Genomic DNA, 24,987 nt, shown 5'->3' with positions numbered 1-24,987 from the left:
GCAGTGAGCTGAGATCACGCCACTGCACTCCAGCCTGGGCGACAGAGCAAGACTCCATCTCAAAAAAAAAAAAAAAAAAAAAAAAGAGACAGAAGGAAAAGGAACCATGCTTTTTGTCTTCGGAGAACTCAGATTCCTCTTGGAGGGATAGGTGCATACACATGAAATGACCAGTGGATTCTCAGTTTTGGAGAGCATAGCCCACACTGCCTATTTAAGTGTTGAGGGTAAATACAAATGGACAGATCCTTGGGGTACACTTAGTTGGGGAAAGTGGAATGGCTGTGGACGGGGAGAGCTACCTCTGAACGCCAACAGTATGCAGCACCTTTTACCCATTATCTCATAGGTGTTAGCATCTGTGCTATAAACAAGTTCAGTTCCTTGAAGTCAGGTGTTATGTCTCCTGTAGCACCATTCATAGGCACTTTGACATCGTTGGTGCTTCCTAAGTAAAATGCCTGCTTCATGAAAGACTTGAAGGAATATGGTGCATTTCCAGAGATATCTTCAAAAGAGCAAAAAGTTTCTGAGTTACAGATTTAGGAAGCTGAATCTGGTTAAAATCAAAGAGACTAGTATTTGCAGTTTTTGAAGGAAATTAAGCAGGGGAGAGAAGTATGCAGTTATTAAAATTCATTACTAAATGTGTTTAAAATTAATTCTTGGTCTGTATACTTTTAAAGTCAAGTATTAACAATTTCTTAGTGTTTGAGTAATATACTTCATTGTTAACAAATATTTCTTCAGCCTACTCACTTCTTCCTACCCTTCAGCCATTGTTTTGAATGTTTTTTCTTTTCTAAAGTTGTATATACAGCAAAAAGATAACATTTAATATTGATAGATGGGAGTCCTCTCTTGCATTAGCAATAGACTAGATAGTGAAAAGTTTAAAAAGGTCTGCAATTTCATATTGAAATTTTTTATTTTGCCTTAATAAAAAGAACTTACTTTTGAGAAAGGTGATGTTCTGTCTTTCACATGTATAAACAATGTTTAGTTGCTTGTTTCAGCTCTCTTCTGAATACTTGCTCTCTGTGCAGTTGATGAACTCCAGAAACGAGTGAACCAGTCTGAGAATTCAGTACCTCCACCACCTCCTCCTCCACCACCACTTCCCCCTCCACCTCCCAATCCTATCCGGTAAGCATATCCAGGAAGACTGCTCTGCATCAAATGTTCTTCCCCATCAGATTGTGCCATGAGAGGAGCCATATTAAAAGCATGAAAGATACTAGCTGATGCTTTCCTTGGAAATTTTTCTAAAGGCCAGTGATATGGTTTGGTTGTGTCTCCACCCAAATCTCCTCTTGAATTGTAGCTCCCACAATTCCCACGTGTCATGGGAGGTAATTGAATCATGAGGGTGCATCTTTCCCATGCTGTTCTCATGATAGTGAATCTCATGAGATCTCATGGTTTTATAAAGAGGAGTTCCCCTGTACAAGTTTTCTCTTCCCTGCTGCCATGTAAGATGTGACTTGCTTCTCCTTGCCATCCGCCATAATTGTGAGGCCTCCCCAGCCATGTGGAACTGTGAGTCAATTAAACCTCTTTCCTTTATAATTACCCAGTCTCAGGTGTATCTTTGTTAGCAGCATGAGAATGGCCTAATAAGCCAATATATTATTCCCTTTTTGTAATATATAAATTTCATTCAATAACATTAAGATTTCCTTTAATAGTAAGAACAAGGAATTTTGAGCTTCTCCAGAATGTGTTTACTTTCCTGTCTTGCTAATTCGAATTTGAAAAGCTCTGGTTTGTTCAATTATTTAAAAAATAAAAATACTAAATGAAAATGTAAACATACTAATTGTTATGAACTAGTAATTAAACTAGAAGTATTAATTACTTTTATCCCTCTCCTCATATTTATACCTTTAGGAAGGCTAAGAGAGGAGCCTTCCATAAGAAAGATAAATTATGTTTAAATTCTTGTGATAGGAAGTCACATATGCAGACAGGAATTCGTATTTTCTGAAGCCCAAAGTGACATGATGGCATTATGTATGTCATTTGAGCACAATACACACTAGGAGATTTAGAGTCAAATTTTGCCTTCTTTATGGTTCCACATGCCACCATCCAGAATTACATAAGACAACCTCCTTGCCAAGGTGACAATGTATGTGCTCATGTCATGATGTTAGCTGCTTTTGTATAATTTATTCTTTAATAAATGGCATTTAAAAACCTTTGCTAGTTTTTTTTTTTTTTTTTTTTTTTTTTAACCTTTCATTAACTCATGTGATTTGTTTAATCCTTTCACACAGAGAGGCCATTTATTCATACTTTGCACCTTTGCTGATCCATCTGAATAGAATGTGTAGCATGTTCCTCCCACACGACTATGAAAATGGGACTTTGCCTTTTAAAAAGAGTCTCATTAGTTTTCCTTACTGAGTGGGGTATGACATAATCTACTTTAAGCCATTGAAGTAGTTAAAGCAAAATAATTTTTACACGTGATAGAGCCAAGAGTCAATTGAAAGAATTTCAGGTATTTTAAAATCTTTCTCTCCCGGGTAGCTAAATCTGTAGGAGATATTCTGGATTTGACATTTAAAATTAGAAATTCATCACTTTGATCTTTCTCTAAGGTCTGGGATTTTGAGCTGATAAGAAAGGTCACTTCTGTCCACGAAGAGCGAGAACGATTAAAAAGTAATTACAGTCTTGCTGGTGGCCTTTAATTTTTATTCTCAGAAGTGTTGAGAGCCCCTAGAATTAGAAGTAAAGTATAACCTAAGTTGAATTTTTTTTCCCAAAGAGCACTTTACAGTTACACTGAGCAATGAATGTTCAGGACTATTTGTGTCTCAAGTGTGAACTCTTTTATAAGGCTCTTTAAAGAAAATTTTATTGAATAATATGATTTTTATTTTAAGATGAATTTAAATAGTATAGGACATAATTTTTGAAAGAAAAGAGGTTTTTTTTTTGTGAGGAGTGCTTTCTTGCCAAAGAGGTATATTTGCATATGTATTGAGTTTGAGTGGATTTTGTATTCACAAATCAAAGTTTTCTAACTTTGTTCCTGACCCATTTGTTTTATCCTGATGTAAATCATGGTTAGAAATGAAAGCGGGAAGAAAAAAAAAAAGACTGGGGCCTGTGGCTTTTTTAAGTGGCCTTACTGCTTTTCCCTTCTCTTCCCACTCATTTGACTCCAAGAATAGGTAGAAGAAAGAGGAAGAAGGCAAATCTTGGTCACTTTGTCCCAGTGGCAGTGAAAGTAGGACAGGTTTTATGCAGATATAGTTCGTGGGGAGAGGGTTGAGGCTATTGTGTTTTTTTTTAGAGAAACAGAACATGTATATCTGTAGATACAGATATAGGCAGATATAAATACAGATTTATTATAAGAAATTGGCTCATGTGATTATGGAGGCTGTCAAGCCCTAAGATCTGTAGGGTGAGTTGGCAAGCTGGACAGCCAAAAGAATCAGTGGTGTGGTTCCAGGCTGAGTCTAGGGGCCTGAGAACTGGGAGAACCTATGGTGTAGTTTTATTCCAAAGTTTGACAGGCTCCAGACCCAGGAAGTGGCAGTGTTTCAGTTCAAGTTCGAAAGCAAGAAAAAGCCAATAACCCAGTTTGAAGGCAGTCAGGCAGGAGGAAGTCCCTGTTAGTTGAGGGAGGATCAGCCTTGTTGTTCTAATTAGGCCTTCAAATGATTGGCTGAGGGCCACCTACCTCAGGGAGGACCATCTGCTTTACTCAGTCTACTGATTGAAATGTTAATGTCATCCACAACATCCTCATGGAAACACCAGAATCGTGTTTAACCAAGTATCTCTGGCCCAGTCAAGTTGACACACAAAATAACTATCACAGTGGCCATGACGGACACTTGAAAAACTAACAGGTAAAGGTTGGGCGTGGTGGCTCACGCCTGTAATCCCAGCACTTTGGGAGGCCGACGCGGGCAGATCACAAGGTCAGGAGATCAAGACCATCCTGGCTAACAAGGTGAAACCCCGTCTCTACTAAAAATACAAAAAATTAGCTGGGCATGGTGGCAGGCGCCTGTAGTCCCAGCTACTTGGGAGGCTGAGGCAGGAGAATGGCAGGAACCTGGGAGGCAGAGCTTGCAGTGAGCCAAGATCGCACCACTGCACTCCAGCCTGGGCGACACAGCAAGACTCTGTCTCAAAAAAAAAAAAAAAACCTAACGGGTGAAAATTCTCCACTGAAATGTTCCGTCTTGGGATGACACGTGCCTGAAATTTTATTCATTCAATTGAAATGACAGTGAAATGGGGCAGTGATGGCCAGAGGTTTGAGTATGGGTCCCAGATGTCTTGACCTAATCTCCTCTGGCCTGTGAGTCCTGCCTTGCCTGTAGTGTGAGTCCCATCTTGACTGTTGGTTTTAATATTGCAGTGATTTTCCTCTGAGCACTGTATGTCTATAGCTTACGCTTCAACTCAGAATCCTTTATGCTAACGCTTTCTGTTATCTAGGTGGTTTATGCTAATAAACAGGTATTATTCTTCACACGTGTAAATATATATATAAGTACTCTGAGCAGTAAAAATAAATTCCTGCTTCATCATCTTTATGTACAATAATGTACACTTGCAAAATTTCCTCGCAGAACCAGAGGCGAAGTCAGTGCAGAGTGTGGTGCGAGGGTAAGGTGAGACATCTGATTAGTGAGACCCATCCTCACACCCAGCCCACCATGGAGTGGTAACAAGTAGATTCAGCTGACAGAATGGCAAATTGAGCAAGTAAAGTTTATTTTATTCTTTATAACTTCTAGAATAAAATGTATTTCAAAGTTCTATGTAAATTAGAATTTCTAACTTTTGTGAAAATAATTTAATTCCATTTGGCCATTGCAAGCCCAAAGAAGAGAAACTAGACAAAGTCAGAAGCTCCGTGATTGGTTCCCAAGCTAGATAGAGCAGGATGTGTTTTTTTCTTTCTACTGTGCTGTATGGGAGATTATCTAGTGAGTCTGTGAATTTTAAGAAAAGGCAATTAGGAAGGGGATTAATAATATAAACAAACGTAGAAGTGAAAAGTTTAAAAAGCTAGAAATTATAATGATTAAGAAACTGGAGGCTGGGCACAATGGCTCACGTCTGTAATCCCAGCCTTTTGGGAGGCCAAGGCAGGAAGATTGCTTGAGGCCAGGACCAGCCTGGGCAACATGGTGAGAACCCTCCAAAAAAATTAAAAAACATTAACCAGGAGTGATGGTGTACCTGTAGTCCCAGCTACTCCAAAGGCTGAGGCAGGAAGATCACTTGAGTGCAGGAGATCAGAGCTGCAATGAGTGGTGATCGTGCCCTGCACTCCAGCATGGGCAACAGAGTGAGACCCCGTCTCAGGAAAAAAAAAAAAAGAATAAAAAAGAAGCATTGGGTGGTGATATCTTCTGAACAAGCGTTACTCTGTATATCCATTTGCCCCTTTTCCTAAGGGCAACATTATGCCTTTCTTATCCTCCAAGTATTTGTTTTCTATTGCTGGACTGTTCTGCAAATACAGTTCACCACACTGAGTTCATTTATGATGCAGCTGAAGGAATTCAAAAATTATTGATTCACTCGTGTTTTGGTAAGCATTTTATGGAGGAAATGTTAATATATGCAGATATGTACACAAGCCAATGTACAGTTTTAAAATAATGTTAAAGTGAACATCTGTGTAATCACCCTCCAAATCAAGAAATAGGCAATACTGGCACCCTAATTCTTTCCTTTGATCGTTTTCCAAAGATAAGCACCTTTCTCTCTAATCACTATCTTTTATGGTGATCATTTCCTTGCATTATTGAAGAAAAATTTTCCTGCCTAACATGTATCCCTAAACTACTGTAAATATCTGTATGGCTTGGTTTTGAACTTTATATAATTGGAATTTTCATGTATCATTGTGGTCTTGCTCTTTTTAGTCTACATTATTATTTTTATTTATTTATATATGTATTTTTTTTTTTTTAGATGGAGTTTCGCTCTTGTTGCCCAGGCTGGAGTGCAGTGGTGCGATCTTGGCTCACTGCAACCTCTGCCTCCCAGGTTCAAGCGATTCTCCTGCCTCAGCTTCCCAAGTAGCTGGGATTACAGACACCTGCCACCACGCCCAGCTAATTTTTTCATATTTTTAGTAGAGACAGGGTTTCACCATGTTGGCAAGGCTGGTCTCGAACTCCTGACCTCAGGTGATCCGCCCACCTTGGCCTCCCAAAGTACTGGGATTGCAGGTGTGAGCCACTGCTCCCAGCCTACTCTATGCTATTGTGTAAGATTCATCTGTTGTGTAGCTTAAGTCCATTCATATTCACTGATATCTAATTCACTTTATGAAAGTCTCAGAATGTACTTATCCATTGTGGTGCTGATGGACATTTGAGTTATTACCAGTTCTGGGGAATTACGGAAATTCTTCATGAGCATTCTTGTTCATGTATCCCGGTGCACAAGTGCTTGCCTTTCTGTAGGATATGTGGCAGTGGAATCACTGGCTCATAAGATACATATATTTTTTACTCTACTAGATAATTACAAAGAGTTTTCCAGAGTGGAATGTACTATTAATTTATATATCCTCTTTGGTTTGAGAACTTCTGTTACTCCACAGACCCACTAACACTTGATATTACCAGATTTATTTTGTCTGTTTGCTGAATGTATAGTGATATCCCAGCGTGGGTTTGTGTTTGCCTAATAGCTAATGAAGTCAAGCACCTCTTTTGTATATGTGTTGGAAATGTGGACATCTTTTTTGGAGTTGCAAGGTTCTCTTCCATTTTGAATTATGCGCTTTTTCTCATTGACCTGTAGAATTTCGTTATATATCCTTGTCTTTTTATTCTGCATATCAAAGGTTATACAATTTTAGTATAGTCAAATTTATCATAATTTGATTTTACATAGATTTGTTTTTAAATGGGCCAGAGAGAGTGGTGTAAATATGTTTTATCCTTAAGTATTTGGTCTACATCATGTGGATTCAGATGTTTTTATACCCATAGTTCACAAACAGGTATGTACTGATAACATACACTTCTTACTATGAAACACTCCCTAATTCTTTCATTCTTCTCTCCCCCCAACATAGTACATAGATAACTATTTCTGAATTTTATATATATGTGTATTGACATTTTTTGTCTCTTTTCCTTTGTTAAGTCTGTATGCATTTTACTATTAGTTATAGCAGTGTACTTTCTCCAATAATTAGTTTGGTTTTATATTGAAGAGGATGAGATGTGTTTCTCTTCTGTAAAGTGATGAAAACTTTATTATTATTAAAAATGGAAAGTAGACGACTTAAATTGTAGTTGTATATTCATGCACCTACCAAAGAGTGAGATTTTTACTGATTATTTAGGATCTAGGTATCCAGTAATCTCCTGTTGATCTTTTTCTTTCTCCCAAAGATCCCTCATGTCCATGATCAGGAAACGATCCCACCCCAGTGGCAGTGGTGCTAAGAAAGAAAAGGCAACTCAACCAGAAGCAAGTAAGCATCACTTCCATTGGTGTAAGTGCTTGACGGTGTACAATTTGGGGGCAATTCACGTGTTTGTTAAGTTCTTTGACAATAAACATGTCGTTGTATAACATTTATAGTATAAAGCACTGAACAGCTATAAGAATGAACCAGTGACCGTCATTGCCTTCCTGTAGTTTATTATCTAGAGGAGATAAACACGCACACCTCACTATAATGAGAGACATACTGGCAAATAGATTTTCATTAAAGGTCAGGGTACCTTGGAGTGTGCTGGAGAGAGAGGGAGTAATTCCAAATGAGGGATTTGGGGCAAGACTTCTTAGAGTTGGTAGCAAGTGACCTGGGACTTTATCAAACACTTAGTATGTACTACTCCACTGTTGTGTGCTGGAGATACACGATGTAGAAGTTACATTCTAGTGTAACTAGGCAGGAAGTAAACAAGTAAATATGTAATTATTTAAATACAATTAAGGAGGAGTACACGGTGCTAAGAGATAGTGGAAGTGGACTGCTGGTGTCTGAAAGTGATGTTCAAGCTGAGTAATTGCGCCTTCAGAACACTGGGTGAGTTGGGTGGGTGGTGTTTAGGGTAAAACCATTTCAAATAGAGGAGCAGCGGATTCAAAGGTCCAAAGTGTCCAGGAAGGAACTTGGTATATTAGGAAACTGAAAGAAAGTTGATATGACTGGAACATGGTGGCCAAGAGAGGAGGTCTAATAGGTAGGCAGGAGCCAGATTCTGGAGGTCAAGGTCAAGATTCTGGAATTTCTCCTAAGAGCAGTAGAAGTTTTAAGCAGAGGTATAACATGATGAGAATTGTCCTTAAAAAAAATCGCACTGGCTGCAGTGAGAGAACAGACTGTAAATGGATGGGAGTGGATGAGGGAAGACTATTGCAGCCATTCAGATGAATGTTGATGGTAGCTTCGATGAGGGTGGTAGCAGCAGGGGTGGAGAGACATGCATGAATTCAGGAACTATTTAGGGAGGTAAAATTCACAGGACTCTGGTTCACTGGAGATAGAGATATACAGGACAATGATTAGATGGGACTGGAGGGAGAAGGGCCCTCCTGTTGAGCAGAGCCAGCAAGTGGCTAGATGCACTGGAGTCAGTTTGGTGTGCACCCACAGCAAAGGCTTAAAACAAGGGGGCCAGATCTTCGTCCTCTGTGCCTGCTGTTATAACTCCATAGCCTCCATGCAGATTCGGGGCAGATAGCTGCTGTGTTCCAGACTCTTCGAACACATGAGTAGCTCATTACCATGCATTGTGACAGCATTTTGCTTTAAATTCTGTTACTTTAAGGATTTAATGTCCCACTCCCTACCTCTACTCTGGCTGTGGTGTTTGAGTCATTTCCACCTCTCTCCCCTGAGCAGATTGCAAGCTCTTTGAGGGTTTACTCTTCTCGGCAGCATCCCCCTGCTTTCATGCATATTGAATGAATTGAAGTTTGGACTTGGTTTTTTGTCTCTTAGCAGGAATCTTGCAGCACCATTACAAATGAAAGCTGATTTCGTCTCTAAGAATTGGCTTTCTGTGCCTGCCTTCTGCAATCCTTTGGACTCTATTCCTCTGTACATTAATGGGGCTGTAAGGCAAATTCTGCATTGCACAAGGCATTGCAGGATTCTGAAGCAGTTCCGCCTTTGGTGATTTGCTGGGCAGCCCTGCTTTTGGGTTACTGGCTGTTAGCATTTCCTGATGCTGTAATTTAAATTTTGTTTCAATTTTTTCGGGGGAGACAATTGGTATATCTTAGAGGATTGGGGGGAAATTGGAATAAATGAATTTTCCTTCCAAGTAAATCACATCATCAACTTGTCAACTTCGATAGCACCTTAAATTAAAAAGAAAAATTATTCTAAAGTTTCTTAACCCCCAATTTTAGGAACTATACAGTTTTTCTTACAAACAATGATATTTATTTATAATTCATGAAATGTGACAGTATTTTCTCGCACATCCTCGGGCTACTGGATTGCTATTTTGGGATTCTAAGTAGAGTTACCAAAATAGAAGTTGTTCTTGAGATTTTTAGACTGGAGCAACCCTAAAAATCATACAGCCTTGAATAATGCATACTGTACTCACACGTGGCTGAAGCAGTACCCTCTTTCTATCTGGCAAGGCAGTTATTTATAGTGTCTTGTTAATAGATCACACTGAAAAAATAGTTGTTGAGTGAATAAATCAATGATTAAATGCATGATGAATTAATGTCAAGCATCAAACATTGGAATTCTCTGTGACACTTTGGGGTTTGCATTTATAACATAGTGACTTGTCTCACATTCACTGTGTTTTCTTTCTTAGGTTAGCATCTTACGATGGCTTTAACTTACAGTTGACGAGGTTTTCAGAGTTTATAAGTAAAGGAACGTTTACTCCTTACTTACGGCTCTAAAAAACTTCATTGTAAAGAAAGACTGCAGAATATTTTATAGATAGTTTTAAGAATTGAATGTAAGAGATCATTATACTCTGGAGATAATAACTCTGATTTTGACAAGAATGTATTTATTAGGCTGGATTTCAAAAGTATGCCTACTGTTAATCATACATTCAGGTCATTCATTTGTTGGTATTTTCTTACTTTGCTGTGCCTTGATTTGCTAATCTGTAGAATGGGGATAATAGTACTTCCTATTTCACAGGATTGTTGTGAGAATTAGTGAGTCTCACTAGGTGAAAAGTGTTTAGAGTAGTATCCATCACAGAAAATACTCATAATGTTGCCATGAAAAAACATGGAAAGGGTACAGCCATCAGTTGGGAGGGACAAAGGGAATCCTAATCCCACAGGTTCTTGTGATTATTGTAGCTAAGGAAATTTCTTTAACTTTATGACCTGATGTCAGATTTGAACTTAATTCAACTATAATATATTCTTTAGAAATTTGGTACATCATGGTGGCATAAGAATTTTTTTAAATTACCTTAAAAAAAAAAAAAGTTAGTGAAATAGTAATCCTGTGGAATTTGGAAATTCATTTTTGTTTCTTTGAGGTAATAACAGAAGGTTTTATTTAGTAATCAGGTGATGGTTTTGTCTGTGGTGGTTTTTTTTTTTTTTTTTTTTAAGGAACTAACTCATTTTTCAAGTGGATCTTAAAATTTAAGCCCCAGTTAATTACATGTAGCTTTCTGATCCAAGACTGACCTTGAAGCACTAACTCAAAGAGCATTTGATTTTATTTTCCTGTGGCAGTTCAATAACATTAGACCTGTTGTCTTCATTTGTCCCTTTTCTTTAATCTCCAGTATCCTGCATATTTCTATTGTCCCCTTGATTACATGCTTTTGTGAGACAATTACCAACTGTGTGATTGCAGAAAGAATTACAAAACATACCATGAGCTCTCTGTAGGTGATTCTTGCAGATTTATTAGAACTGCTTAATAGTTTAGAAGTTCATATAGATTGCTTTTTGCTAGTTCAAAAACAGGGTCGTCAAGAGAGAAAGCTTGTGTGGCTAACCTCGCATTGCTCTTGTATTGCGCCTGAGTAGGGAATCTGATAAGAATGATTTCTTTTCCTTAAAACCAATTCAGCCTTTACATTTGAAAAAGACTGAGAAATTAAAGCCTGGTTTATAATCTGTACACAATACAGATAGTGGCACGTCTCTGAATTATCACTATGATTCTGGCAAGCAAATATAAGAAACTACTTTAAATTCCTGCTATGTTAGATGCTGTAGCAGATTTGAATGGTGTTGGCCATAATTCTCCATCTGTCTGCCTTAATTAGTTTTTGTATGGTGCATTTAATTGGGTTTCAGTCATTCCTTACAGAGTGCTAATCTGTTTGTAGGCGATGTTCCTATTACCATGCAGCTCTTCCTAGACTCAAAATGGCAGACTTTCTGAAAAATCAAATGTTTTAAAAATGTATTTTCTATGGTGAAACCCCATCTCTACTAAAAATACAAAAATTAGCTGGGCGTAGTGGCACACGCCTGTAATCCCAGCTACTCGAGAGGCTGAGGCAGGAGGATTGCTTGAACCTGGGAGTTGGAGGTTGCAGTGAGCCGAGATCGTGCCATTGCACTCCAGCTCTGGGCAACAGAGCAAGACTCCATCTCAAAAAAAAAAAAAAAAAAAAAAAAAAGTATTTTCTAGATTCTCAGGAATAAATCCCACACCCATACCAGATGCTTGGATGGCAGATCTGGGTTTTATCTCCCTGGGTTTTGAATAGGGTCAGCAAAAGCACTGTGTAGTTCACAACACATATGCAGATATTGAGTGAGTGAGTGAGTGAATGAAGGAATGAATGATTGAATGAATGAATGAATTTCTACCCATCATAATTTACTTATCTGTTCCTTTGTTGATGTTTGTGAGCCATCAGAAGAAGCTGCCCAAGAAAATGCTGCTTAAGGGCACATGATTGATCAACCCACAGTTTAGTCATCTTTCATTTACTGGTAGATGAGTTCTAACTTTGGTGATCATGTTTCCCATGTTGCTTGGCAAAAGATACTTGTTTTGACTTCTGGATCTGAAAACTGTTGTTTAGATGTTGAGAGACTTTAATTCTCAGCATTTCAGCGGCTTCTGAGGTTGACAATTCTCTCTGAAGTTAGGACGGTATCAAAATCTAGGTTATACAGTGAATATGGCAGTGATCCCTCTTTGTGGACTTGTAGAGATGAGGATAATGGAAACTTCTGGTCTCTCTTAGTTGCTCCCCTAGGTACTTACACAAGAGGAATGGCTACCCAGGGTTGAAATGGAGTCTGGCCTTGTAGCAGAAAAAGAAGCCATAATAAGGCCTCCCTTATTGCAAAGCCCGATACTGGAGCTAATTAGCTTGGGGATGCAGTAGTGATTGCCTGCATTTAGAAGCCAGCCTTTTGGGGTTTAGTCATTTCTACTCATATCGTAAAGACATTAGTAGCCATTTAAAGCAGAAACTTCAGAAGCCAATAGTCAGTAGAGACTTGTTGAGTGCCCACCATATTGCCAGGCAGTGTAGAGTCTATTAAAGACGATAATTGGAAGGTCCCTATGAGATAAACTCAAATATGTAGGCTGCAGTGAGCTAGATGGAGGTAAACACAAGACCTAGAACTGCATTAATGGTGATAAATGTTCTGAAATGGTTCTGTGATTTTGCTCAAGCTATTCTACAAGAGAGACATTTCACTTTTCTGATCAACAGGTTTAAGTTCACCTCAGTTACATTCATCCAATTGATACACATCTCCACCTTTTTTATTTATGTATTTTTTTTTTTTTTGCAGCAAAGTAGTGGCAAGTTTAAACAATAGATAGTTGAATTTTAAAATCAAATGTAATTACTTAATTGCAATTATTGCTACATGTGTTTCCTTTTAACAGTGACAATTTAAAAAGACTTGAGAAAGGTTTGCTTAAATGTTTCCTTTCCATATGATTCCTAAACAAAAGATGGCAATTTAAAAATAGATTTTATTTACTTGCTGTTTGTCTTTTGACTATAGACTTATTCCAACAAGAAAAACATCTATTTCATCTTTTTTTCCCCTAATGGATTTCTGGTAGTTGTTTCTTTTTTGGGCTGATTTCTTTGACATAGGATGTACAGTAAGTTGTAAAAACATCTTTGAGACAAAGATTATTTGGGATTAGGCACAAAGTTGGGATTTTAAAGACCTGGAAAAATGTTGACAAATGAACAAAGTCTACTTTGTTGACAGAGGCAAGACAATACTGACTTGGATCCAGGCTACAGATTTTTATAACTCTTATTTTTCTGATCAGATTTTTTTCTGTAAAAATTTTTCCTTTAAATGTTGCTACCTGATAGCTATTAACTTTAGTAAATTTTTAGTGTTCTGCAACTGTGAATGAAAAATGACCGTGATTAATTACATGGTGTAATTTTTCCAAGTCACCAAAAAATAGGAAGTAGCTGTTTTCTTGTAACATAAGAGGATTTATGTATGTGTTCTTTGAACAGCTGAAGAAGTCACAGATCTAAAGAGGCAAGCAGTTGAAGAGATGATGGATAGAATTAAAAAGGGAGTTCATCTTAGACCCGTTAATCAGACAGTCAGACCGAAGACAAAGGTATGGAGTGACTAAATGCTTTTTTCCCTGCTTGATATTTCCTTTTTTAAATGTACAGATTTGAAATTTGATGAAAACTGCATCAGGACCCACTGTCAAATCTTAGGATAAAGCTAATGTGTCACAAAAACTTTTACTTCCACATAAGCATGTTTCAGGAGGATCCACGGTGAACCTAAATCAGTATAAAATGGAAGCCATCTTATTTTGGGGGTGCTGTCGCCTCATTACGAGAGACACTGATATGAACTGTTACACCAAACAAATAACAATGATCACATCCTTTCTTTTGATTCCTGATTCTTTTGTGTGATTCTACTGATTATCTACTATGCGCCAGATACTGTTTTAGGCACGGGGGATAAAGTAGTGAATAAAATAGGCAAAAACCCTCGCCTTTCTGAGGCTTCTATTATAGTGGACGGAATCGCATAATAATAACAGCAGAACAAAACCAGGACAACTTTGGGGAAAATAGTGAGACTTATATGATTGTTTTTCATTAATTTCACAAATGTTTTCCAAGTCACCTCAAGGAGAAAAACTCTCTTCTAAACTAGACCACAGCAAGTGCTCCAGGATCTGTGAAGGCGCTTAGAGTCCCTTTCACGATATCTCCCCTGCCTTTGTTTGTGTATCTGTTACGTTTCAATAAGCCCAATAATAGTTTTAAACATTTTTCTTGAAAAATATTCTTTCTCCCCTCTAATTAGGTATGAACTGACCGGTTCTTTCTCTTCTTCCACTTCCCCTTCTTCCTTCCCCTTCTTCACTCACCTTTATGGTTTGGTTATTTCTCCCTCTCAAGGCTGCCCTGCCTCAACTGCGTGAACGTCCCCCAGTGTTATGACTGTTCAGTACACATTCTGAGGGTTTTGTCTTTTTTTCTTTTAGACGGAGTCTCACTCTGTCACCAGGCTAGAGTGCAGTGGCGCAATCTCGGCTCACTGCAGCCTCTGCCTCCCGTGTTCAGGCGATTCTTCTCACGCCGCCTCCCAAGTAGCTGGGACTACAGGCGCCCGCCACCAAGCCCAGCTAATTTTTGTATTTTTAGTAGAGACGGGGTTTCACCATGTTGGCCAGGATGGTCTCGATCTCTTGACCTCGTGATCTGTCCGCCGTGGCCTCCCAAAGTGTTGGGATTACAGGCGTGAGCCGCCACACCTGGCCTCTGATGGATTTTCTAAGTTGCCACTTTGTCACAGGCAGGCAAAATAGCCATGTAAGGCGAGAGGGGCTATGGTGTGGGCTGTACGTGGGAAAGGATTGGAAAGAGGAAAAGAATACTCAACTCCAAGAGTAAATTTACATCTAAGGAAACAGAAGCTTCAGCCAGCCACGTAACATAGTTCAGTCTTGTGCCAGTGATCTGAAAGCAGTTTTCTAAGTAAAGGATGAAATGTAAAAGTGGAGGAGAAGCTGAGTGTGTAGAATGATCTGGCACAGCTGGCCCCGTGCTGGTGTCTGGCAAGAGAGTGAAGAGCAGAGCTGTTGGAGTTGGGCCCTGGCACTGTCACCCAGCTTCCCCACACTTCTTCTCTTCAAGATGGGGACAGCACCTGTCTTATCTGACACATGGGGTTGTTGTCAAGATCAAATGGAATAAAGTGTGAAAATACTTTAAAATGCAAGGTCTGAGTGCCACCTTTGAAAAAGAATCCATTTTTATGACTTTCACATCACCACTAATTATGGAAAGAATAAGCAAAACTAAACTATTACTAGAGAAAAACGCAATGCCATAAAGAAGCAAAATTAGTTTCGAAACAAAAAGGTTGAAAACTACTTAAATCATAAGCAATGTTCCATACATACTTTCATTTTCAGAATATCACTTTGTGCTTTTTCTTTCTTCCCATGACTCTTCCTGCAGTTACACATTATTTAATGTCAATTCAAAATCTGGGAAGCAACTGAGCAAGGATCAGTGGACGACTGGGTTTTCTTGCTGGTAATCTTAAACTGTGCAGATATAGTGCTGAATGACCTGGTCAATAACCTTTAAAACAAATGGTCGCTGCATGCTTGAGGACAGACGTCTTCCCCTAGTACCATCAGGGCTTTCCTGAAATGTCACAGATGGTGACATTTTGTGGTCCAGGGTGCAAAAGGCTTGTGCAGTCAGAGGGCAGCCTGAGTGGCATGGCAGCACTTTCGGGTGTGCCTAAAGGCAGGGCATTTGTTTGAACGTCGCAGCTTATCACCTGAAGGGTTGACCTGCAGAAGTCAAGCCTGCCTTGAGAATATTAATGTAACTGCTTATTTTCTAAATTCCTTTGGTGGTGGTGTTGGTGCCAGTGTGGTTGAAATTAGTGTCTTAGTGCTTACTGACTGGCACTAAGGGCATGTGTATTTCACAGAAAATCTGCGCTATGAGAGCTGAATGCCTGAGCTTTGCACATGAGCAGAAAACCTCTCTCTCTCTTACTTCTCTGTTTTTAAAATTTGAAGTAGGATCTTATTTTTCAATTCTGTTTTTGAGAGGAAGGGATTATAGGTTGCTATTGATTCACTCTCATTTTTTGATGAGAGAGACTATAACCTCACCTCTTCTCCAGGAATAAGAGGCTCAAGGGGTTCCTTTCACTGTGTCTGGCAAGTTTCCCCTTCATCTCTATCCTTCGTGAAAGGAAGTGGTGCGAGGGAGATCAGAAGTCTTTTCTGAACTTACTTTCATGAGGTTCTCATGCGAAATTTTCCCTCCATTAATTAGTTGAGTGATCTACAGAGACCGTTAGGTTTTGTGGGGCAGGCAAATCATACCCAGAATTTTACTTCAAATCGTTTTGTCCGTGGTATGGCCAGAAGAGAGCTGAGCTTGTAATCAAGACACCTAACTCAAATACTACCTTGCTTAAACCTGACTTTCCCTCCAAGATGAGTGACTGGACTACACCTCCTCTGAGGTCTGTGACTGCTCTGGCAGCCAGCCATGCTAACTTTCTCCTGTAGCCAGGTGCTTTGCTGGACCCTGCTCTCTGGACTCTGTCCTCTTGGGAAATTCTTACATGCCAGGCCCCTGTAAGCTGACCTCCTCCCATAGCTTGTGGAGCTGAGAGAGGGTTTCTGCCCTGTGGCTTGCTTCTGCTCTGCACTGCCTTCTTCCTAGTCCCTGCTTGCTGGCAGAGTCCAGCAATGCCGGTGGAGAACAGTTTACTGTAAGAAGCTCTGAATAATTTGGAATCAGACCTTTAAAATCTGATGTTTACCAACTCTTCTCTATGATAATAATCAAGAGGTAACAATATGGTATTTAGAAGAGGGTAGCTTGTCTCCTTTTGCTTTGAATATAACTTCTTCTTTTTTGTTTAACTGCTACTTGAGAGCACTAACATGGCTAGTATTTTTTCCTAACCTTAAGACATAGACCTAATTTAAAAATATACATAGTCATATATATTACCAATATAAGGCTACTAATACTTTGCCATGTAAAAATCATTGTTTAGTATCTTAAAACTGAATTACTCAGTAATTTTTCTTTCTTTTTAAAATTATAGCCAGAATCTTCTAAAGGCTGCGAAAGTGCAGTGGATGAACTAAAAGGAATACTGGTAAGAATAGATTTCGGTTTATTGTTTAGCTAATGGGGAAATGAAAGGGGAGTATTTTAAAATCTGTTGTTTTGTGAGTTGTTTGTGGTGTGTTTTATTCCCATTTACAATTAGCCTCGTCTTTGGCCAGTTTGATTGTGCTTACAGACTGCTCTATCACATATGTTAATAATGTATCAAATAACACTGTGCTGTTTTTATTCTGAAAGAGTGGTTACACTTTCACCAAAGTCATGGTTTCCTGTTCTTGCCCTCCAATCCTGGCATCACAGCTTGAAGATGAAGTGTCTGGCCATATGTAAGGATCCGTACATGTTGATGAAAAACAGGAATACAATAGATGAATAATGCTTTACTTTGAAGCCTAAAAGGAGAATCCTAAATGTGAAGCTAAGCGCCTCCCCAAATATCTTCGTAACAGGGTCACAGTATGCCTTTCCTCACAGTCGAAACAATTATTTGATGATAAATTGAGGAATAAAATAAGAAGTCCTTTTTTATGTTACTAATTTTATTTTCTGACGGTTGGAGAGCATGCTTTGTGTCCCTTTCTAGTCATATTTTTGCTTTTCAAACTGTGAGCTTTTGCCAGTGGAATCAGCGGCTACTGCACTCTCCAGCAGTTGCTGTCAGAGACAGATGCCTCACTTAGAAAATGTTTCAGATACTAAGAGCTCTATTCTCAGATCCTGTTACAGTCCCAATCCCAGTTATTATGCACAGTAAGTCAACAAACATGGGGGCGGAGGTACAGGACTGAATACTCGCATGTTTGTTGTTGCTGTGCTAATTATGCATTGCATGTAGACATCCACATAATTGTGGTAAACAGGATTATTTTCATCAAGCATGTCTTTAAACAGTAGACTTAACCCAGAATGGCTTAATTAGTTTGCTTTAGTTTTAAGTGAGTGGGATTAGCACTGAAGAGAGGTGTATCACTGGCTAACAGTGGTGGCCTACCTACAGAATAATGTATTAAAGCCATTGAAAAAGCGTGTGGTGATTATCTAATGGATTCTTTGATCAGAAAAGTCTGTTATTCAGTGTTCTATTAAGGAGAACTCCCTATGACAGTCTCTTTTGTTATGTTTGTGTTATGATGCTAATTCATATTCATAAAGATGTCCCCTGGGGCACGGTTCTGGTCAACAGTGAAAGAGTAGACTATACTGAGTTTGACTTTTTAAAAATTAGGTTAATTTTGAAAATCAGACATTTCTATGAGGTACATATGATAATATTTGATTAGCCAAGATATCCCATTCTCTGAGAATGCTGGATGGTAGCAAGTTTACTGAATTACAGCATTACTCTTAAATACCTTATTCACCATAATTTTGTGCCACTTCAAGGAGATAAATTCGTGAAATAATTTGTAAATTATAAAAAAGTTTAAGACATCTTTTTTAATGCAAATTGCCCCCATCCTTCTTGCCTTGGATCTATCTTTAGATCTCACCGCCTTACCTGGCATTAATGTATCACTAGGAGTTACTACTCTGACAATATTATTTCTTTACCTTAAGTTTTCTAAAAGTAGAACTCATGATTCTCTCCCCTACTCTTTGCCAAGTGGCAGTTCTCCTCTTCCCCCATAGAAGTTTCTTTGAGGGAGGATGGACTATTTGTAATTCCCTGTCACCTGGAGCCTATAAACCACACACATTCTTATAAAAAAGAGAAAAAGAAAGCTCCTAGCTCAACGTGCCAGACATTTGGGTCTTTGGTGGTGCTTGTTGCTGAAGTTCAGACTAGTTCGATTATTGAAGTTAGTACCCTGTAAAACACATGGTGCCAACCTCACAATCAAGGCATATAAGAAACAATTAAGATGAACACAAAAAGCCTGCATTTTGTGTACTGAAAAACACAAGCACTGGTACCAGGGGTTGTCAAGAAACCAAGAAACACTGTGTTTGGTTCTATTGTGGAACAGAACCAGAAAGAAGCTCAGTGTGCGTTATTTTTTGATGAAATGGAATGTGACCCAAGTTGTAAGACTTAGTGATTTGGCCTTCTGCTAAGTTAGCCCACAGGTAGAAAGCAAGTCTCTGGTTTGGGGGAGTTTCAAAGCCCTATTCTGTTTTCTGAGTTGAACAATTTTCAAGCCAGTTTTTAATGTCTCAGTATTGACTGACCTCTTTTTTCCAAACCTACTTCCACTTAAGTTTTAAAGCTAGGTATTTTGTAGATAAAAATATGTATAGTCCATTTCTCATAGTCACAAAAGGTTTTGAGGTTTAGGAAATGAAACCTTTTGAGTCACCCATGTCACTTAAAAAGTCACTCTAAGTGACAGTGGTGATTTCTGAAGAATAGATTGATACAAGTCAAAATTCTCTTCTCAATTTCGGTTGGCTGTAAATCAAAGAACTTAAATCAACTTTTAAAACATTATATTATGGGTCTTTTTCAGACATCTTCAGTTTTCCAAAATACCCAGAAGTTTTTGAATAGTTAATTTTGCCTGACAATTAGATTAGTCAGTATTATGAACATTTAACTAGCATGGGGCCTAAGATTGTTAAATGATCACAGTGGTTTGAAGTAGAAAAAGAGTATTGGTTTCAGACTTGGGAAATCTAAGTGCTAGATCCAGCCCTATCAATGACTTATTGTGGGACCTGTCCCCAGACCCTGAGGCTCACTGAGTTTCAATTCTCTTTTCTATAAAGTGAAGGAATTATATGTACCACAGTTTCTCAGTTAATTTCTGATTCTCAAATTTTATGTTTCTAATATAAAGAGATAACTAAAATAGTCTTGGTATTTTATTAGCTGAGCTCTTCGTCATTTCAGTTGAGAGTCATGCAGAAACCTTTCTTTCCTCCACAATTGCCCTTGTATTGAAAGTTTACTCATATATTAGCTGAAGCCACCACATCCATCAGTAAATGGAGAAAAAAGTTGGGGATTCAAGGGTTAGAACATGGAAAATGGATTCCTTCAGTAATCAGGTATGATGAGAGAGTAGCTTACTACAGTCAAGAATTTGAGGAACTAATGCCATTATCCAAATAAAAAGCTAGAAAATATTGTGAAAGATACATTCATCAATAAAAGATATCCTTGAAAGGTACGTATGTATATACGAACACACACATAAGTTTTCCTTGAATTAAATCAAGCCATTGAGAAAAATTACAGTGTCCTTGCTATTGAAACAATGTAGTAGTTTTACAACTTATTTTAGTAGTGATGACCTTATGTTTTTCAAATATCTGTTTACAAATGATAGAGATGGTAAGTTTTAAAAAATTATCAATACAAATGATATGGGAATAGTTGTTGTGGTACTTTTTTCAAATGTAAAGTGGCTATGGTTCTATTTTCTGTATCTTGTCAGTATCGGTCACACCTCACGGTGTGACTCTTCTACACATAGAAGCATATCAGCAATGTTAAAGAAACAAACCAGATTTTAATGATAAAATAAGCCATTAAAGTGTTACATGTGATGTGATAGTCCTTTTAATGTATTTAATGAATTTTCACAATAAATGAAAAGCAAAAAGAGATACTTCTAGGGAAAAAAATTGTATGCCTGATTAAAATATGAGCCTTATTTAAGTCTTTCGCAAACCAGTTGATTAGGCAGCTGACAGCAAAATAATATAATCTCCTAATCTTGTTACGTCAGTTTCTTCCCTGACAACGGATTACTTTTCTATAACTTTAAGCAGTTAGGGAAAAACTTCCCTAAACAAAATAACATAACCTCTGTTATATGAGATTTGTAACCATTTGATTTTATAAGCACCTTTTTGTTTTGTTTTGTTTTATTTTATAGGCCAAAGAAGAAACAAGGGTTACCATTTTTAGCCACTAGAGTTCTTAGAATCCTTCAGGTAGTTGGCAGGCAGGGAGGGAGCGGGATCAAGGCAAGTCTTTAGTGAGTTCAGACATGACAGAGGCTGGGAAGGTTTTTAGCCTTGGTGGACAAAAGCTGCCTTTGACTCTGGCATGAAGTCTGGCAAGTTACACCAGACCTGAGGTTCTTATTTCCTCTGATCAAAAGATTATGGTTCTCCTGCCTTCCACTCCCTCCACTGCCTCCCAAGTGTGTGGCACAGTTGAGAAGGACCATTTCAAAGAAATAATGGGCATCTCTTATGAAAGACTTGTTGATGTATTAAATCCTTATATATCACTGAGAAATACGTCCCCCAGTGTTCTGTACAGACACTTGACTAGTAATGGAGATGGAAAACCAGAGCTCTCACTCTGTAACATACTTCTCGGAGGAGCCAGAGCAGGGAAACATGGATCTTTCTCTGTCTTCTTGAAAGCCAGTATCAGTTTCAGCAGGAGTACAGACTTATAGCATCTCTTGTTTCCCTCAGTGTCTTCTGGGCCCTGAATAATACATTAACTGTCCCCTGTGTTAGGAATGTGGAGTTAAGATGCCGACCCTTGCTTGCCTCTCTGTATGATTATAACTTTCCTTTCATACTGAAGTCAAGATGTGCTCAGTGCAGCCCTTCTTTGGGTTGGCCCCTGGAGAGCATTATGTGCCTCCTTTGACAGCTACGACGCCACGGACATCAGGTATGCAGCCAGGGTCACCCTCTGAAGGATCAGTCACACATTTTTCAGTGCCGCTGTGATTTCAGTTTAGTAGCTTGTGGCTGCCATATAAAGATATTCTTCTAAGGTGAGTTTAATATATCAATTCTTTTCTCCGCCCAGTCAACACACATCAGTCTTAATCGCCGATATGCAGGTACCTTCCCACTGATGAATTCCATAGTCACCTCTTCCAGAAGTGTTCTTGTACTGTTCTTCTGAAACAAAAGCTAGCATTTACACCATCAGTAGCATCTTCTTAAATGATCCAACACTGTCTTGTTGAAAATGTGCGCATTTAAAAAATATTAATATATAGCAAATTCGTTTTGTTTCATAATTCCATTCAAATTCTAGTAATGTTTTCATGGTTTGATTTTTATATTCTTTTGTATATTGTATTAAGACATTAACCTTTTTGTTTTTGTTTTGTTTTCACTTTAGGGGACACTTAACAAATCCACTAGTTCAAGAAGCTTAAAATCCCTTGACCCTGAAAACAGTGAAACTGAGTTAGAAAGGATTTTGCGTCGCAGAAAGGTGACAGCAGAAGCAGATAGCAGTAGTAAGCCGGTTTGAATTCTCCACAGTCCTTCTCTTCATCTCTGAAACATCTTCTTCTAAGTCTCTTTTAACATGAAACAAGCTTTTAAAAATTATTATTAAAATATTTATTTTTAATATGAGTGAGAAGTATGGGATGGGTAAAGATATTTATGGATATCTCATAAGAGCTCTTAGATATTTTTATTTATTGGTATGTTTATTTATTTGTAGGTAACCAGGCATTTATAGATCTGCTTTGTTTAATGCAAGATGCCCTTGTGTAAAGACATTCAGGAAGAGTTTTGGCAACAATATAGCATCAAATACAGGCTCTGGAGCCAGACCGCCCAAGTTGGAGTCCTAGTTCTCTTGTATACTAGCTGGTTGCCCTTAAGCAAATTACTCAACCTCTTTGTGCCTCAGTTTCTTCATCTATAAAATGAGAATAATAAAAGCTCTGCTTCATAGGATTATTCTAAAGATTAAGTCAGTATGTGAAAAATGCTTAGCAATGTGCATGGCACTAAATAAGCACACAATAATTAGTAGTTGCAGTAGAAATTACACATCAGTTACAAATGCAAGAAAATCATCCTTACTCTTTGTATCCCTTTAGCTTAATGTGCCTACTTGTGAACTGAGTGACTGGGAAATTCCAGCTCTGTCACCAACGATAATGTACCTACCATCTGAGCAAATCTCGAGCTCACAGTTTGTATTTGTGTGACATTAGGTCTGTATTAGGCCTCAAAATATTTCCCAGAACTGTGCGTGTCTTCAGTGGTTTCATCAGCTCGGTCATGGGAATTAATGGAAACCTTTATGCGATTTCCCCTTGTGGCCAGGTAGGAGGCCGACTTCAAAAAACTACCTTAAAGTAAAATTAATCAGCAACCACGGCTAATGGGCTGAGGCTTCTAGATTGAGTTTAGTCAGCTTCAAGTAGTCTATCATAACAGTTTAAATCTGGAAAATACTGAGTCACATTGACGAAATTTAAGTAGCTAGAATATTAAAGATGGGTTTTTGAACATCAAGTTCTAATGTTCAGAGAGAGATTTACTCAGACAATTGAGTAAATTGATTCCTGAAACCCAGAGTGGCTTAATACCAACCAAACTTCTGTTATAAAAAGAGGAAACTTTTGTTTTCTTTAAAAAAAAAAATCAACCATTCAGTTTTTAGGTTGGTTTGGAGGTTCTATTATTAAAATCTGACAAAGATTCTCCCCCCTACTGTGCCCCCCAAAACAACTACCTCAGGAAAATTAAGGGGGGTGCCACAGCATTTTTTTTCTTAGGATGGCTTTGCGAGCATTATGCAGCCTCCACGTAACATATAATCGTTATTCATTTTGTGACTTAATCAGTGCTTGAGTCATCCTTTTCATCATTTCAGCCTTAAAGTGCTCATGTAAACATTGCTATTTTTAAGGACTTTGTTGATGTGCCATTTTAGTGCTCTGTCGTTCACATTTTGTGTTTTGCCATTGGCTTTTTTGTTCCTCCAGAAACATTCTTACTTCACTCACAAATTTGGTCAAAATGTGCAACGCTCACATTTCAGAGTTAGTTTTCAATGGAAGAAGTGAGCAAAGGTTTTTATTTCAGCTAATATGGAAATTTGAATATTTCAGAGTACAGAAAGGAACACATTTCGTGTACATGGTGGGAATCTTTCATTTTATGTATTATATTCCACGAATATACAAATACTTGTATTATTTTAGGGCAGTTAGAATAGAAAATACCTATTCAGTAGAACCGTTAATAAATGAATAGAAAAATGAGAACTCATTGGTGAGGTAGAGAGCAAATACACGCTAAGAGAGTGACTTGTAATTGAGTAAAAATTTCCTTTGAGTTTCCTAATAGCCAAAGCAAAAGACAAAAAAAAAGGAAGGAAACAAACTTACAAACTCTTATCATCTAAAAAAGAAATCATACCATTTTTTAGGTGGTGAAAACATTTTTCTATTATCAAACTAGAGGTGGCTTTTACCATGTGAGTATTTTTACACAGGCTGTGGAGCGACAAATAAAAATTCCAGGGGGGAACCTAAGGAAGAAAGTAAAGCCTCAGAGCTGCATGGGGGGAGTCAGGTGACAGAGGTGAGGAGTTGGATAGGTTGGTGTCTCAGGTACTTGAATCTCTGGGGTGGTTTTCTTCTGCCCACAAAGGCTTATGGGAAAGTAAATGTGAGGTCACCAGTAGAGAAAGGAAACGTCAGAAGAGAGACAGCCTGAGACTTTGCAGAGCTAAGATCTCAGGTTAATGGTTATCTTCCCCAGGGACAAAGGATGTTGTACCCTTTTCCTTAGGATTTTTCTTATGCATCTAACTGATGCTCCCTTGTTTTACCTAGCCTTGTGGCCTACCAAACTAACATTTCAAAGAGCGGCAAGTGCCTCTTGGAGAACATTGGGCGGCTTAAACAGGATACAGTAATAATAATCTTAAACAGTGTACATTTTTTAAAATGTCTCTTTGTACACAAGAAAAATATAAGAGCTGTAGCTTAGCTCACCACTTTCCTTCCTTTTTGCAGAAAATGTGTTGGTGTATTCAGAAGCAGATCTTTCTTACAAGGACAGATTGTTTAAAGCTACCTAGTGTTATAGTCAACGCTTATCTAAGGGCAGAATAGAGCTGATCAGAAGCAAATCTTGAATTCAACTTCATATTTATATTTTCAGGAACTCTAATATTAATTGAACTTTGTGTTCTGCCATTCTCTCTTAACTGCCACAGCTCCATGCAACATGAGGCTTGACA

General features: G+C 38.3%; 1 protein-coding gene across 4 annotated transcripts in view; it reads left to right on the top strand.

The window, feature by feature from the left end:
• The window catches only part of SHTN1 (shootin 1), a 122,707-nt gene that overhangs the window by 76,745 nt on the left and 20,975 nt on the right, over positions 1 to 24,987 (top strand). For 3 of the 4 annotated variants that reach the window (XM_073019392.1, XM_007964199.3, XM_007964200.3), the window contains exons 11-15: positions 1,047 to 1,146; positions 7,401 to 7,483; positions 13,434 to 13,543; positions 17,044 to 17,097; positions 22,111 to 22,231. In XM_073019392.1, the coding sequence (XP_072875493.1) occupies positions 1,047 to 1,146; positions 7,401 to 7,483; positions 13,434 to 13,543; positions 17,044 to 17,097; positions 22,111 to 22,231 (468 nt within the window). The remainder of the gene's footprint in view (positions 1 to 1,046; positions 1,147 to 7,400; positions 7,484 to 13,433; positions 13,544 to 17,043; positions 17,098 to 22,110; positions 22,232 to 24,987) is intronic. The other variant, XM_007964202.3, reaches the window with a different exon arrangement.

The sequence above is a fragment of the Chlorocebus sabaeus genome, chromosome 9 (assembly GCF_047675955.1).
Source record: "Chlorocebus sabaeus isolate Y175 chromosome 9, mChlSab1.0.hap1, whole genome shotgun sequence".
NCBI lineage: Eukaryota > Metazoa > Chordata > Mammalia > Primates > Cercopithecidae > Chlorocebus > Chlorocebus sabaeus.
This window is presented reverse-complemented; position numbering and strand designations above follow the sequence as displayed.